Raw genomic sequence first — 16,405 nt, 5'->3', positions numbered from 1 at the left:
AAAGGGCAATAGAGAAATAAACTATTACGTATATAACAAGATGTCAGATATCTTATTGGACAGTAAGTCCAATGAAGAAAAACAATGCAAGATATGGGAATAGCAACAGATAGAGGGTAAATTTTCAGGGTGGTTAGTAAAGGTCCTATATAAGGAAATGAAATTTGAGCAAAGACTGGGAGGAAATTAGCAAGTAAACCATCAAGATATCTGGGGAAGAGCATTCCAGGCAGAAAGAGTAACAAGTGCAAAGGCTCTGAGGTGGGAGCACATCAGGTATGTTTGAGAAACAGCAAAATCAGTCATGTAGCTGGACCAAGTGAGTGAGGGGGAAAGGAGAGAGAATATTCGAGAGTGAGCTAGGGCCAGATCATATAGGATTTACAAGGCCACCATAAAGACTTTAGATTTTTGTCTAAATGGGGGAAAACCATTGGAGGTTTGGGTGACTATTATTTCTTTTTTTCAAATCAAGTATGAGGTGTGATTCTCAGCCAAGTAACTCTTATGCAAACCACTGAAGAGCACCACAAGTGTTCTTGGAAAATGTGGCTGAGTTTTTCCTGATAGTAGTTTAAGTGAAGGCCCAACACTATTCAGTGTGCATCTTCCTTCCTGTGCTAATAATAATAATAGTAGTAATAATAGGTGACATTCATTGCAAGCTACATCCGGCTCTCTGCTAAACACTCCACAAGAGTTATCTCATCTCCCTTTCACAACAATCCTATGAAACAGATTCCATGATTATCCCCATATTGCAGGAAAGGAAATTGAGGCTTAGAGTGGTGAAGTGACTTCCCCATGCCACACAGCCTTTGAGTGACTCTGACATCCGTGAGATCCCTGCTTAACACTCATTCCAATCTGTTTATCTTAGATGTTCAAGGTTGTTTATTACCTGATGCTTTGCCAAAGTTAAGAGAGAAATTTCTGAGTACCATCTAGACATTGTCTGAATGTGCTCTCAGATTCTGTAGTGACTCATCCTGATGTCTGGTTGATTCCTCCTGCTTGCAATATACATGTGAGTTCTACCTCTTGTGACTCCTTGTAATGTCTCTCAATTGATGTTTGCGTTCTCTTCATGCTGCCCCTTGTTAGGTGCTTGTTACTTCTTGGGATCTTGTAATGAGCTCTCCCACGGAAGAGACCTCTATCTCTCTCCGTCAATTCATCCTACACCCTGTGGCCACAATAACTTTGCCGAGACACGGGTCTGATCTTGTTCTACTTAGAAATTCTCATGGATGGTACGTTGCCTGTGGAATTACGTCCAGATTTGGTAGCCTGGTTTCCCTTGGCTGAACCTCAGCCTTACTGCTGACTGTGCCTTTTGTAAACCCATGCTCTGGGTAGAACAGAACTTCCTATTCTCACCTCTGCCTGTTGCTTGTGCATCTGTACTATAGAAATTCTGCCCAGATGATGTTTAAAGCTTAGCTCAGGGGTCACCTCTTAATGAAGATATCTCTGACCAGCACTACTGATGAATAATTGACCCCCACTTAATTTTCCTACCAAACTGGTACAGGTCCTAACACAGGCGCTGTCATACTATCATACTTAAAGACCACATATTTGCCTGCCTCCCTCCCTCTCTACACACATGGTGACAACTCAAATGTAAGCTCTTTGACATAAAGGGCTGTGACTCATTCATCTTTGAATTCATATTCATTTTTAATTTCTAGATAGCATAGTGTCTAGAATATAGTAAGCATTCAATAAATGTGTGTGGAATAAATGAATGAATTCAGGGAAGAGAAAAGGAGAGAAGATGAGGAAGAGGGAAGATGAATACACTAGGGGCAGTGTGTAATTAATTAGACAAACACATAACGATCATCTGTATGTATAAGGCACCTACTCAGAATTGGGGAAGGGGTACAGAATTAACACTTCTAGGAGAGATCCTCACCCGCTACTTCAACACAAAGGTTAAGGCTGCTGTTTTCTAACCCTGGTCTTTAAAGCCCACATGCCCCTTCTCTTGCTTCAGCTATTATTTTCATGGTGCTCAATCTTCTGGCCTTCTTATTGTAGCTCTCTTTCCTGCCCATTTTCTGAGGGTGAGGTCATTGGATGACATATTTGTTCTGGCTCATTTCCCTCTCTCGGGTTCTGTTTTTGACCTTTGCCAGGGACTAAGGCCTCTAGGAGAATGTGTAGGGCTGGAATCTGAGAAACAATCTTCTGGCTCAATTACCAAGACCCAGAGCCTAACGCAGCTTCATCTTATAATCTATAGGCAGCCAGTTCCCCTTTCTTCCTATAGCCTTTGGGCTGTAGGAAGCTGCTTGACCACCAGAATAAGAATTGCTCTGCTGCTCATCTTGGGGGCTATCAATGCTGTTCTGGTCTCCAAAGGATGCTAACAATGAAATAAAAACAGAAACAAAAGCAAAAACTGGAGACAGGGCTCCTAAAAGAACATTGACCTTCATCTCTGGCTGTGTAACTTACAAAGAAATTATAGGTTGAACTGTCAGTCAGTAAAAGCTCCCAAGGCTCAACTGCTTATAATTAACTTGATTAACTGCTCACGATTGAGACATAATGAGAGCAGGTGTACATTTGGGGGCTTTGTATCTGGCTAAAGATACAGGCCCAACAAAACACCTGTCACTCCTTCTTCTTTCCTTTCTCCAGGGATATCCTAGAGACTGGAGAACAAATTGACAATAAGTGAATTTTGGCATGGGCACAGCTTTTGTCCAGCACCTTTTCCTATATTATAGAAATATTACAGGGTATAGAAAGTTATAGGCTGGGCACAATGGGTCACACTTGTAATCCCAGCACTTTGGGAGGCTGAGGTGGGAGGATCACTTGAGCCCAGGAGTTTGAGACCAAACTGGGCAACATAGCAAGATGCAGTCTCTCAAAAAAAAAAAAAAAAAAAAAAAATTAAAAATTCGTTGGGCATGGTGGTGTGCACTTGCAGTCCCAGCTACTTGGGAAGCTGAGGCAGGAGGATAGCATTGAGCCTAGGAGTTCAAGGTTGCAGTGAGCTATGATGGCACCACTCAGTCTAGTCTGGGTGACAGAGTCAGACCCTGTGTCTAATAGAAAGGAAGAAAATTATAAAGAAAAAAAATAAATGAATGATGATCTTCCCAGAGAAAATCATTGTTACTGATTCATTTTCTTTGTCCCTTTTAAATGTATTTTTTCATATTTGATACCAAGCTTAAATATACCTTTATGTTCTTTTTTTCTGCACATTATCCTTGAATGGACCTTTTTAGAGAAAACATTGGTAGGGAGCTAATTCAGGAAAGGTCTGCCCCACTGTTGAGCAGGATCTAGCCTTAGGAAGGGGCATACAAAACATCACCTAATTCAGCATCCAGCACCACCAGCCCGAGACTGGATCGAATCTGCTGGAAGTACATGGAATTTTCAACACATTCTCCCAGCCTTTTACTTATTATATACTTTCCACTGTTCTTGGCAGTTCAGATTTCGTTTTTTCTTTCCTTCTTTTTGTTTTGGCATAATGCATCTGTTTATTTGCATTTCTTTTCTTTAAAGCATCTTCGTAATGAAACAACTTATTCCTCAACATGAAAGGACTTCAAGATTGAAAATGTTTCCAGTTTTCAGTATAGGGTTCCTAGAGTCTCCAGGTTTTTTTTAGTTCCTTGGTTTAATTTAGGTTTTTAACTTATAACTCATTGAGGGTGGTTTTGAAGGTATGGAGAATGGGAAAGATAACAAGCCTAAAAGGTAGCAAGAGAAAAAATAGATGGACCAAACTTACATGAGAAAAATGGTATCTGTTTCAGAGTCATACTTTATATACTCCTCTTGAAATGCAGAATGCAGGATCAGAGAGAAGTAGAAATATGATTTCATCTGTGTGCTTTAAACAGACTTACGTTAAGCAGTATTCATGTGCATGCATGCCTGTGTGTCTGCAATGAAATCATGTTTTAAAGACGATTCAGCTACATTATATTTATAACTATGTGGTTGCTACCAGCTACCAGCATGTCTCCTTGCAGTGGTTCACTTCTCTTTTCTCTGTGTCCTAATTCTGTTCTAAAGTGTAGAGTTTTGCTGAAGCAGCCTGTTAGTCCCTGCACCACACACATACAATCCCAGCTGTGGCTTCCTGGGAAACTTGTTCTGGTCCCACACAGGTCCTCTCCGTTTTGACACCTTTGTCTTGTTGCAGTAGAAAGTTTGAAGTATTGCAGATCCAGACCCCCTCCTTGGCTGTGATGAATCAGTCTCTCTATTTGGGCTCCTGTCCTATTAGGCCAGAATAAATGGACAACCGGAGCTTAACTAGATCCAAGGCTCATTAGAAAACATCAGCTCAACAGCTTCCCAGGAGAACAAAAAGATAGTTAGGTATTGCTTCTTAAACATTAATGTGCATCAGAAGCACCTGGAGAAGGTGGTTAAACTGCAGATTTATGGGCTCCACCTGGAGTTTCTGATTTCATAATTTTTAGTAGACCTGGGAGTCTGTTTAAGCAAACACAGATTCTGTGATCTGATGATTCTGATACTGGAAGTTCAGAAACCACATCGGGACTCTGGGTGCCATATCCCATTACCCACCACCAATGTGGCAAAATAATACCATTTTCCCATCCTCTTTCCACCTCCATCCCTTAGGCTACATGTTTTGAATCATTAGGTGTACTTCAAAAATGTATATTAACCCTTCATCACCTTGGTAATAACATGTGCAAGGTGACGGAGGGGCACACACTGTGATTCACTCCAGTTTAGCATCCCTTTCAGGATAGCCTGGGCTCCACTCATCAGGAAGATTCGGGATTCACCATGTGTACTTCTCTGGCTATAACGCAGACATGCAGGGCACTACATGGAAAACACATTTCTGGGATGATGCACAAGGCACCTGCATTCTATGATTCATTGTGGCACAAACTCTGCAAGTCTCCTGATTCCTTGTTCAACTGCACAAAGACACCTCTGAGCAGACATGAGTTCACCTCTGTGGAAATTCACGTTCCACTTCACATACACATCCAGGCTCCCTTCACTCAGTTCATCTCCTATCTTTCACATGTATAAACTTGCTCATATGTCCAAGTTTTGCGTAAAATGCCATTTGTTTTGAAACAGGGTGTTATTTTGTCACCCAGGCTGGAGTCCAGTAATGTGGTCACAGCTCACTGCAGCCTCAACCTCCCAGATTCAAGTGATCCTCTCACCTCAGCCTCCTGAGTAGCTAAGACTACAGGAATGCACAACCACATCTGGCTAATTTTTGTATTTTTGTAAAGATTGGGTTTCACCATGTTACTCAGGCTGGTCAAACTCCTAAGCTCAAACGATCCGCCCACCTCAGCCTCCCAAAGTGCTGAGATTACAGGTGTGAGCCACTGCACCTGGCTAAAATGCCTGTTACATGTGCTTAGATAATAAACACTATTCAAGCTGTTTTGTGCACTGTGTGTGGCACACACACATACATGCAATAAATGGCAGAGCATAATACAAACATACCATCATCTCAACCTTCTGGTGTAGATGTTCTTTTTCTTTTCCTTTTTTTTTTTTTTTTGAGACGGAGTCTCGCTGTTTTGCCAGGCTGGAGTGTAGTGGCACAATCTCAGCTCACTGCAACCTCCACCTCCTGGATTCAAGTGATTCTCCTGCCTCAGCCTCCTGAGTAGCTGGGTTACAGGTGAGTGCCACCACACCCAGCTAATTTTTGTGTTTTTAGTAGAGAAGGGGTTTCACCATGTTGGCCAGGCTGGTCTTGAACTCCTAATCTCAGGTGATCCATCCGCCTGGCCTCCCAAAGTGCTGGGATTACAGGTGTGAGCCACCAAACCCGGGCCATGCACCATGTGTTCTTTTTATGGTGCAAAAAGTATATGCTTTAGAGTCAGATTCAAATCCTCGCTCTGCCACTTACTAGCTACCTGATCTTAGAGAAGTTAGTTAAATGCTCAGAGCCTAAGTTCTCTCTTTAGGGTTATATGAGAAGGCTTGTAAAACATGTGGATCTTTGCCTAGAACCTAATAGGAAACCCACAAATGTTAGGTGCCTCCTATGTTTTTCTTCTTTTGTATATGAAAGGAAATAGTCCTCAAATTTCTCTCATGCGTACATAGCATGAAAAATCATCCTGGCCAAAATAAATAGTTTATGAAAGGATATTGGGTGGTTCAAAGAATTGCCAGGAAAATAAAGAGCCAAGTGTAGAAGAGAGGCTGGAACCCAGAGAGTCTACAAGACCACAGTCAAAATCACACCTTGGAGCATCCTGGTGGCTTAACCTCTGCCACAGCTGATTGTGTACACTGGATGCTGCTGCTGCCTTGGTGACAAAATCACTTCTCCACCGTCCTTGTTCCTTATGTCTACCACTTGCTCCAGAATAAAAAAGCTCTGAGGGAGAGGTCAGCCTGGCCATGCCAGGGGCCTGGGTCTGCACTCCAGCTGGGATGGTCAGGGAGGTGTCTCTAGACTTTCTGGCTTCTGCAGTTGGAATTCCTCAAAATAAGAAGGGAATTCAAATGTCAAGCAGCCATAAAAGATGGCTGTCCAGGGTCTACTCTTACCATTTCTCACATGTTCACATATCCTCCCTGTCTGCATACACATTCACTCTTAGGTGTAGTCTTGTCTGTTCCAGGAACTGCCCTCCAGCCTGGCATTACTCTGTTTTCAGATGTCACTTGAGACCTTTCTGCTTTGTCTCTTTGCCCAGAATGCCCCCGCCTGCTCCCTTGCCACCAGGGACCCTTGAACGGCGCAAATCTTGCCCTTTCTGCAAATGCCAACTTAGATGTTACCTCTGCTTTATCGTGGTGCCCACTCCCCACCCACGACTAACTCCTTCCTCTGTGTTCTCAAGGCACTTTCTCTATGTCTCCATTATTGCACTTGCCCCGTTTTACCACCAATAAGTATCATGTCTTCAATGGTCTGACCTTCCTCCCTTTCCTGGACCTAAGATGAGACTCCTAAGGACAGGAAGTCTATCTCATTCCACTTTGTAGCCTTGGTTCTTAGCACCTAGTAGAGGCTTCACATATATTTCTTATGCAAATCATACGTTTCTCAGTTCTCTCTCAGCACGTACATTTCGAGACCCAAGACAAATCCGTCTGAAAATTAGGAATAATCCATGCGAATGCGTGCTGCAAACTATAAAGTGCTGGATGGATGGAATTAAGCTGTCATAATTATTTATCTCATTCTGGTTTTACATATTTTCTGTTAAAGGGCTGAATGCCCTTATTCTACCTCATATTTTAACAGGAAAAAGTAATGACGTGAGAGTCCCGCCTACCTTTTTCAATTCTGCGGAGCCTCCTGCCTGGTTCCTCGCACTGTCAAAAAGGAAACCAGACGGAGGGGCGGGGGTACCGCAGAGGCGAACGGTGTAGCCTGGAGCACCTGCTAGTTAAGTCCCGTCAGAAGTTAACGCCAAGTCCCCGCCGCCCCCCACCCTCTCTCGGTTCAGGTCGGCTGTGGCGGCCCGCAGACACAGGCGCCCCTCGCTCGAGTCCCCGACCCGCGTTCTCGCCGGGGTTCCCGAGCGCGGGCGTCCCTGGGAGAAGCCGCGATGGTCGCTCCCCGCGAGGCCTCGGTCACTCCGCGCCGACCTCCGGGGCGCCGGGGGCCGGCACGTGACCGGCAAACTTTGGCAGCCGGGCAGGGGCGGCGGGGCGGAGGCGCGGGAGGCGGGCGGCGGCCGAGCTCCCCCGCGCGGCGGGCTCTGCGGCGGAGACACGCTCGCCCCGCGCCGCGCTGCCTGGGCGTGCGGAGGCGCCGCCGAGCGCCGCGCGGACCCCGGAAGCCCGCGGCGGTGCGCGCTCCGCCGGCGGCGCGATCCAGCCTCCGGCCCCGCCTGCGCGCCCGGGGACGCCCGGTGCCCGCCGCCGCGCTGCCGCGGGGTGACGGCGCTCCTTCTGCTCCGGCCGTTTCCCGCTCTCCTCACTCCGTGATCCGGATGGGAAGTTGGGGAAGATGGACAGGGTCCTGCTGAGGTGCATCGCTCTTTTCTGGCTAACAGGTAAGAGTCCTTTTCTACAGAAACCGAGAACTTTGTGTTTGCCTTAGTGGTTCTGTTCTCACCCACCCCCATTCTCCTCCTCACTGACCGCGTTTAAAGCTGCTTATCAGTCTGGTGGGAAGTGGGGGAGGGGGCTGTGTGTGTGTGTGAGTGTGTGTGTGAGTGTGTGACTGTGTGTGTGTGAGTGTGTGTGTGTGAGTGTGTGTGTGTGTGAATGATGGGGGCGGCAGGGGAGAAGCCCAATGACAAGTGAGACGCATCTAGATGCAGGTATTTGACTCATTGGCGCTGAGGCTGTTCTTTCGAATGTGCATTTCCCCTTCATGAAACGGTTCTTCGGTCCTATCCTGAGTGGTAATGCTGTGAGTCCTGGGAAAAGCCTGGCTGGAATAAAAGAAGCTCGGAGGGAGCTGATGAATTAAGTGAACTGGTTTTCTGGAGGTGGAGGCTGGAGGACTGTCTCCTTAATTTCTTCCCTAGAGAAGGAGGGAGATCCGGGGCATTCTCTCTGTGGCTCTCTGGAGGGTGCAAGGAACTGGAGGTTGGGAAGGAGATGGGGATAGAACCTCAACTGGTTGTGGACTTTAGGGCCTGCTCTCTCTCACTTGATATCACTTGGGGAGTGGTCCCAAATGATAATTAGAAAGCAGAAGAGCCTTTCTAATAGGTGCACTCCCCACTACCTAAAAGATAATTTGCAGAGAGATTGAGAGGCATCGGGCTTCTCCTCAGCACCAGAATCACTGGTCTAGCTGGGTCTTCTGTGTCCTCCCTCCTTTTTGGTGAACTTTCTTCCCATTCTCCTGGGGTCAGGAGATGCTCTTGTTCTTAACCCATTTCCCCACAGGAGGATTCCGATTCCCTGTGGTTAAGGAATATGGGGCCTTGGGGTGGCCAGCCCTGAGAGATTCTCAAAGCAGCCCTGCTGAAGGGAGTGGGATGGGAGTGAGGAAGGTCTGGATAGCTCGGACTGGGTCAGAGGCAACCATTCAAATCAAGGTGGAGGCAGAATGATGGAAGAAACGGAACAAGGGGTCAGAAGGGTGAGGACGGGATGGAGGAAGACAGGAGAGAAAAGGGAAAATAGCGCCACGTGAGAAGTTTGTCTCCTCTAGGATCACCAACCAGACGATCTGGACAAAATCAAGGCACTAGGCAAAGGGGAACAAGCTTAAAATAGCTAAAACAAGTCATGGAAAATACATGCTAAAATACATTTAGCAAGAAAAGGCAAATACTCCATTTCCCTTAGCTTCAGAATAAGATTCTTGATTGCCTAAATATTTTTCCCATTTGAAATGAAATGCCCCTAATATTGCCCTTGCCCTACTGCTGGGTTTAGGCTGGGGGAGGTACCCTCAGCAGAGTTAGCCTCTTCTTTTGGCTGCTTTGAGTTCATCCCTCCCACATTATTCAAATATGAATCATCTCTAATTTCAGGGTTTGGCTGATCCATGCCTCCCAGTTCCCCTGGCCTCCCAGTGCCTTCCACTCCCACCCTCCCTGATTCTTCACATCCTTAACCTGCCTCTCTTCTCGGGCACTTAGTCCTTGAGCCTGTATCACCACCTCCCTGAAGTCAGCCAGGCATCTGGGGAGGGGTCCCTGAGTTAGAGGTGCTCTTACAGACACCCTGGGGTCTGCCTAAAATAAGTACTCTGGGGGTTTGCAGGGAGTGAGAGAAGAAGGGAAACAGCTCTCTTTAGATGGCTCACAGCTTTTTATGAAATGGAATCATGTCACTGGAGGGGACCACAGGAACTGTAGTTCAGCGATCTCATATAGAGATGGAGTCCTAGAGAGGCAATATGCACATAGCACGATCATGATTGATTAGGGACTAGATCCCAGTTCTCCCAAACCCCAGGCCAGTCTCATTCACCCTCTCCCAAGCTTCCTCTCTGGGCTTTTTGCTGGAGGGCTTTGTGTTTTATTTTTGTTTTGAGGGAGGTGATGCTTTGTGCCTTCTGCCACCTGCACCTGGAGAGGCTGTTCTGCTTGGAATCAGGCAACAGGTTAGTTATCAGGGCCAGCTCAGCTGTCAGATGGCTGGGGATTCTTTGCTCTGAAAGTGAGACTGACTCCTGGGATCCCATTGATCGTCCTCTGCTCCCAGCTCCTGCTTTCCCCTCATCCTGTCACTGCTGTCAGAGGTGTGGACAGACAAGCTGCCTCTCAGCCTGAGCAAGCAGAGGAGCAAACAATGGCGGCTGGGGAGGGGAGGGAGGAGACAGAAGCAGACAAGGAGGAGATGAATTCAGACTCATTCTTCACAGAGAACCATGCGAGGAAAGGTGAGGAATTTTAGTTCAGCCCAATCAATGAATTCTCTCTTGAGGGGGTGGTATAAAGGAAGGGAGACAGGGAAGGACAGATTAAAAAATGAGACAGAGAACCAGGAAAAAAACCCCACATTTATTCTCCTTCTCCCTCCCTTTCTCTCCCCACCGTCTCTCTCCCCTCCCTCTCTATTCTCCTCCCCTCCCCTCTCCTCCTGTTTCTCTTTTTTAATGCAGGCTGAGCAATTGCTAATCAACACTTCAGTTTTTTTTTTCCTCCAGGCTCTAGCAGCTCCTTCCTTGTCTTTCATTACTAAAATTCCGTATTTCTTCCTGTTATCTATTTAGCCTCAGGATTTCTTATTGCCATTGTGATGTTGCTTCCCATAATATATTGGTTTTGTTATTGTTGCTGTTGTTGTTGTTGTTTTGAACAAAACAAAATGCTTACCAGCTGCTATTTTAGCAACAGGTGCCATCTAGCAATAAGACTTGAAGGAGGGTTCACTCTGTCTTTGTTCCTGAATATGGGTGGTGTTTCATCCTTTCCTGGCAGCAGAGGCCGTGAGAAACGCTGGAGCTGTGTCGACACTCTGGGAACCCACTCGGGAGCAAGTGATATGTTTTCCTGGAGGCTCCTTTGCTATCTCTGTGATAAGGACTGTGTGTGATGGATTCGCATTTCTTTTTTTTCTTTTCTTTTCTTTTTTCTTTTTTTGAGACAGAGTCTTACTCTATCACCCAGGCCAGAGTGCAGTGGCACCATCTCAGCTCACTGCAACCTCTGCCTTTTGGGTTCGAGCAATTCTTGTGCTTCAGCCTCCCAAGTAGCTGGGATTACAGGCATGCGCCACTACACCCGGCTAATTTTTGTATTTTTAGTAGAGATTGGGGTTACCATGTTGGCCAAGTGGGTCTCAAACTCCCGACCCCAGGTGATATGCCCACTTTGGCCTTCTAAAGTACTGGGATTACAGGTGTGAGCCACCATGCCCGGCCCTGGATTAGCATTTCTTTTGGTTTCACTTATTTGTCTATTCTACAAGCACATATTAAATTCTTGTGATTTTGAAGTATCATAATAAGTGCTGAGAATAAGGCAATAAAAGACATCGTCCTTGTCTTCAGAGTGTTGTCAATCTAGTCAGTGATTCAAATAAGTTTTCAGCCAGGCGCAGTTGTTCATGCCTGTGATCCCAGCACTTTGGGAAGCTGAAGCAGGTGGACCTCTTGAGCCCAGGAGTTTAAGACCAGTTTGGGAAACATGGTGAAACCTTATCTCTACAAAAAATACAAAAGAAATTAACCAGGAACAGTGGCTTGTGCCTGTACCCAGGGGGCTGAGTGGGAGGGCTGCTTGAGCCCAGGAAGTAGAGGCTGCAGTGAGCTGAGACTGTGCCACTGTACTCCAGCCTGGGTGACAGAGTGAGACCCTGTCTCAAAACAAAAACCAAAAACCAAGTTTTCCAGTCATTTTGTTAGGGAGGTTAAAGGTCCTTTGATGAGAGCCACACCCCTGCGGTGAGAGCATGGAGGAAGCACACACAATCCAAACCAGGAGTGGTGCAGCAGCTCTGAAACAAATTCCCAGAAAAGGTGATAGCTGAGTTAAGACATTTGTTCATGAATAGTCAGTGAGTGAGTTACTCCTGTGTCCCAGACACTGTGCTGGGGTTAGTAAGATGAGCAAGTTACAGCTCTTGCCTTTAAGGCACTCAGTCTGGTGGTGGAGACACCAGTTATGGAGTAGCATTGTGCAAAAGCAGTGATAAAGATCTGCACGATGGAGTGCCTTGAAGCAGCCCCAGCCCAGCCTGCAGTGGGAAGGGAGGTATCAGGGAGTGATCATTACTTGGTCTGGTTTCATGTTCAGGTAGACACCTGATGACTGTGAAGAATAGGCTTGGATTTAGAGAGTTAAAATGTTATTAGCCCTGGAGAAAGAAGAATCGCTTTTAGAGACTGCTGACACCTCAACTTTCGCCATCTCCTTTCCTGTCCTGCATAGCTTCCAGTTTCTCTTCCTCCTCTGTTCTACTCTTGTCTGCGGAACTTACCTCGTTCATCCTCGTTCATCACTTTAGCATAGATCTCCCAACTCTGCATCATCCCCCAGCCTGGATGCTTCTCTCTGGACTAGGAGAGGGACTGGGATCCTCATCACTCTTTACATTTCACACATACGAGTCTTCTAGGTGGCTAGTTTATACGGACTTGAGTATCCGTACAAGTAGTCTTAGTGCGAGTACCTAGTGCTTAGTTCAGTGTGAGTAGTATTAGTACCAGGACATGCTTACTGGAAAGAGCCTTGACCTGGGAGCTGGGGTTTAGATTCTAGTCCTGGCTCCTCCATAGATCACTGTATAACCATGGGTTTGGATCTTAGTCTTAAATATTGAGCAAGTTACTTCAGCTCTAAGATTCCAGGGTTCTGAAATTTTCCCCCTTAAAATTTGATAAGTTGTAAATGAAAGCTCGAGTGACAGGTGCGCTCTTCCTTTTATAATTCACACAGGAGGAGCCATCAGGGAGACCCAGTTTCTTTTTTCCATACTTTCCCAGACCATTAATGATCGGAATGAAAAACACCAGCTAGAAAGGAAGAGCTCTTGCGAGAATTTTCAGAAGAACAAATGGTGTAGAATCCAGCACTTGCCGGACAGGATAGGTTCTATTCTGAACAATTAAATGTGCTGATATTGGGAAGTGGTAGTGTGAGTCAAGGACTTTGGACCATAGAGGATGAATCCTACTCCAACCTACCTGGTCATAGAATGTCCCTTCTAGTCCCAAATTTTTGTTCTAGGACTTTTTCACCTCTTCACCCCTTCCAACTATGTTAACTCTGATGCCTTCTTTTTCCCAGTCAGGAGTATAAAGAAATGTGTGATGTTGTTGTTGTTAATCTCACTTATTTAAATGCTATGATGCTTTTCTATGTGTTAAATGTCTTTCATATACATCATCCCATTTGATTTTTCTAAGTAAGTAAGGCTGGTATTACCCACCTATACTTAAGAAGACCAAGGCTCAGAGGAAATAAATGATTTGTCCAAGCCCATGATATCATACTGGTTAAAAGAATAAGAAATAATGTCACTGCCTTAATATGAGTTGGTTGTTTTAATTACCTGAATTCAGGAAAACATTCTCTTCTGGTTAAGGTAGATCAAACTATAACTTCTGACTTAGGTGAACATATATGGTGTCTATTATGGGGCATTGGACATTGAGTGGAGTTCATAGAAAAGCCAGAAAGAATGGCAGTTAGTTTTTTATAGTGAAATCCTCAGATCCAGTGGGAAAGGAGTGAATGAAGAGTACTCCAGCAAGGCACACGAGAGCAGAGATGTGCCCCAGTGACAGAGCAGAAACCGATGGCACATCAGAGCCCATCTGGTACTAGGGGCTGCTGCTGTGCTCTCAGGAGCCACACAGGATGTAGCTACAGCATATGCATGCTTAAAGTCTCAGTCTTCAAGATAGTTTTTGGCTCTCTGAAAATGAAAGAAGGTGTTTTGGATGACTAGAGTTCTTTACAGGCCAAGGAACAAGGAAGAACTCAGAAAAACCTGCTGCTTTCTCTGTTCTCCTTCAGCGTGTGGAACCCTACAGAAAGCGGTGCTGAATAGGAGTAGGGCCCTCACATTCATCTGATACTCTGTATCATCACTATCATCACTCTTCCCATGCCCTTGGATCACCAGGAGGCAGTGTGGGGAGGGTGGGGAGGCTCCAACTAACCTGGATTTGAATGCCAGCTTAGGATTTTATCTTTTTTTTTGCTTTAAAATGGAAAGCGAACCTACCCTATAGGGTTGTTGTGATAATTAAAATGAAATTGTGTAAAACTTCTAGCACGATATTTGGGACACAGTAGGCCCTCAATACTTATTGTGAGCCCAAACTAGATGTATTTGCCAGTATTTTGATGCAGCAACAAGCAGCCCCCAAATCTCAGTAGCTCACAACATACACTTAGTTCTTGCTCATGTTATATGAGAGCTGCAGTCAGCTGTGGGTAGCTATGGATTGGCTAGGTTGGTGGATTTGGCTCAATTCCAATTGTCTTCTTACTCCAAGACCCAGGACGAAGGGGCAGCCACTATCTGAGCATTTTGTTCTCACAGAGGAGGGCAAATGCTGAAGGGGGTCAGGGCAAGGGCAGAGCTAAACCATACAAATGTCTTTAAAGCTTCTGCTTGGCCGTATCTATGGCACATCTGCTTACAATCTATTGACCAAAGCAAGTCATGTGGTCAAGTTTATAGTCCAGGGGGTGGTAAGTATACTCTGCCTACAGGGACAAACGCAAGGATGGAGAGGAAACAAATCATTGGATAAATAATATAATCTATCAACTGGGTTAAATTATTCAACACATGTATGGAGTACTTATGTAGCAGAGGGAGCTTGTTGTTAGTGGAGGAGATAGATGGCTAAATAAGAAGTTCTCAGGGGAAGTGATGTGATTCTTTGGGGTATTGTGACTGCAGTAAGAACAGGAAGAAGCTTTAGAGGCAGTGATAGCCAAGCAAGTCCTGAAGGATGAGTAGGAGTTGGCGAGAGAAGAGTGGGATGGGGAAAGAGGACTCTGCAATGGAAACAGCATGTGCAAAGGCCAGGAATCAAGGGAGGGCATGATGTTTTCTGAAAACTCAAATACTTCGGTATGGTTAGAGTCTTTAGTACTGTAGGAAGAATGGAAGGGAGTGGCCCCATCCGAAAGGAGCTTTTGGCTCCTGAAGGCTAGAAGGAGTCTTTTAAGAATCAAAGCAAGAGAGTGGCACAATCAGATGTGCATTTTAGAAATATCATGTAGACCTCAGTGTGGAGCGTGGATTAGACGTGGACAAGACTTGTAGCAGAAGTCAACTAGGAGACATTTGCAGAAAGCATGGCAAGACATGGCGAGATCCTCAACTCGCATGGTACAGTGAGGGGGAGGGAGGTGGACAGAGTGACCAGAGATGGAGGAAGTAGGACTGGCTTGGATGAATGTGGAGGTTGAAGGGGAGGGGGACTGCTGGAGATGCCATTCATCAACATGAACTAATACAAGAGGAGAAATGTGTTCTGTTTTTGAGACAGAGTCTCACTCTGTCGCCCGGGCTGGAGTACAGTGACTGCACGATCTCAGCTCATTGCAGCCTCTGCGTCCTGGGTCAAGCAGTTTTCGTACCTCAGCTTCCCAAGAAGCTGACACTACAAACACACATCACCATGCCCGGCTAATTTTTGTATTTTTAGTAGAGACAGGGTTTTGCCATGTTGGCCAGTCTGGTCTCGAATTCCTGGCCTCAAGCAGTCTGGCTGCCTCGGCTTCCCAAAGTTCTGGGATTACAGGCATGAGGCACCACACCCAGCCAGGAGAAATATGTTAAGGAAGGAAGATGAAGTTTTCCCTCCCTCCCTCCCTCCCTCCCTCCCTTCCTCCCTTCCTCCCTCCCTTTCTACCTTCCTACCTTCCTTATTTTCCGTTTAAAGTATAGCCTAAGCTGTTATAACTAAGAGATCCTAAAATATTGTAACCCACACAAAAGAGTATATTTCTTTCTCCTGTAACAGCCCGAATCTCTGGGGGTAAGTCTACCATTTCCAACATGCAGCTTCCGAGACTGTTCATAGCCATTTCTCAGCAGGAAGGGGCAAGGAAAGCAGAGTTCCAGGGCAAGCCACTTGTTTGGAGAGAGGTGGCCCAGATGTTGTATACATCACTTCTCCTGACATACCTTTGTCCTGAACCTAGTCACATGGCCACACTTAGCTAAAAGAGAGACTAGGAAATATATACTACTTGGCTGGCCAAATTAAACCTGGGAATTTCTATCACTAAAAGGAAGAAGGAGATGGTTAGTATCTCCATCTATACAGATGGATGAGTTTGAGGGGCTTGCATAACATCCTGATGGAGAGTGAAGTTGTATATTTGATTCTGGAGGTTAGGAAAGAGATCTAGGCAGGAAGTACAGATTAACAAGTTGGTAAAGGCTGATAATAGCTTCGTTAGAGGAGTTTTTTCCTGTCTAACTGGCTGTTCCATCCCAGAAGTCTGACCCACTTGGAAACCAAGACAGTTTTCAAAGTACCTCTACATTGCAGGGAAAA

At 45.7% G+C, this 16,405-nt stretch overlaps 2 protein-coding genes across 4 annotated transcripts in view; one reads left to right on the top strand and one right to left on the bottom strand.

Annotated features, from left to right (window-relative positions):
• MAEL (maelstrom spermatogenic transposon silencer) overlaps positions 1 to 7,493 on the bottom strand; it is an 86,725-nt gene extending 79,232 nt beyond the window's left edge. The window contains exon 1 of the mRNA XM_012444570.2: positions 7,293 to 7,493. The gene's annotated coding sequence lies outside the window, so the exon portion shown is untranslated. The remainder of the gene's footprint in view (positions 1 to 7,292) is intronic.
• A 464-nt stretch (positions 7,494 to 7,957) lies between these two features.
• Positions 7,958 to 16,405, top strand: part of ILDR2 (immunoglobulin like domain containing receptor 2) — a 57,789-nt gene continuing 49,341 nt past the window's right edge. For 2 of the 3 annotated variants that reach the window (XM_064370376.1, XM_012444712.3), the window contains exon 1: positions 7,958 to 8,018. In XM_064370376.1, the coding sequence (XP_064226446.1) occupies positions 7,973 to 8,018 (46 nt within the window). In that variant the 5' untranslated portion in view covers positions 7,958 to 7,972. Of the gene's footprint in view, positions 8,019 to 9,896; positions 10,034 to 16,405 lie in introns of those variants that run through there. The other variant, XM_012444713.2, reaches the window with a different exon arrangement.

Source organism: Aotus nancymaae, unplaced genomic scaffold, assembly GCF_030222135.1.
Source record: "Aotus nancymaae isolate 86718 unplaced genomic scaffold, 86718_ANA_hifiasm-v0.15.2.pri h1tg000108l, whole genome shotgun sequence".
Lineage (NCBI taxonomy): Eukaryota > Metazoa > Chordata > Mammalia > Primates > Aotidae > Aotus > Aotus nancymaae.
The sequence above is the reverse complement of the archived record's forward strand: the minus strand, read 5'-3'. Positions and strand labels throughout refer to the sequence as shown.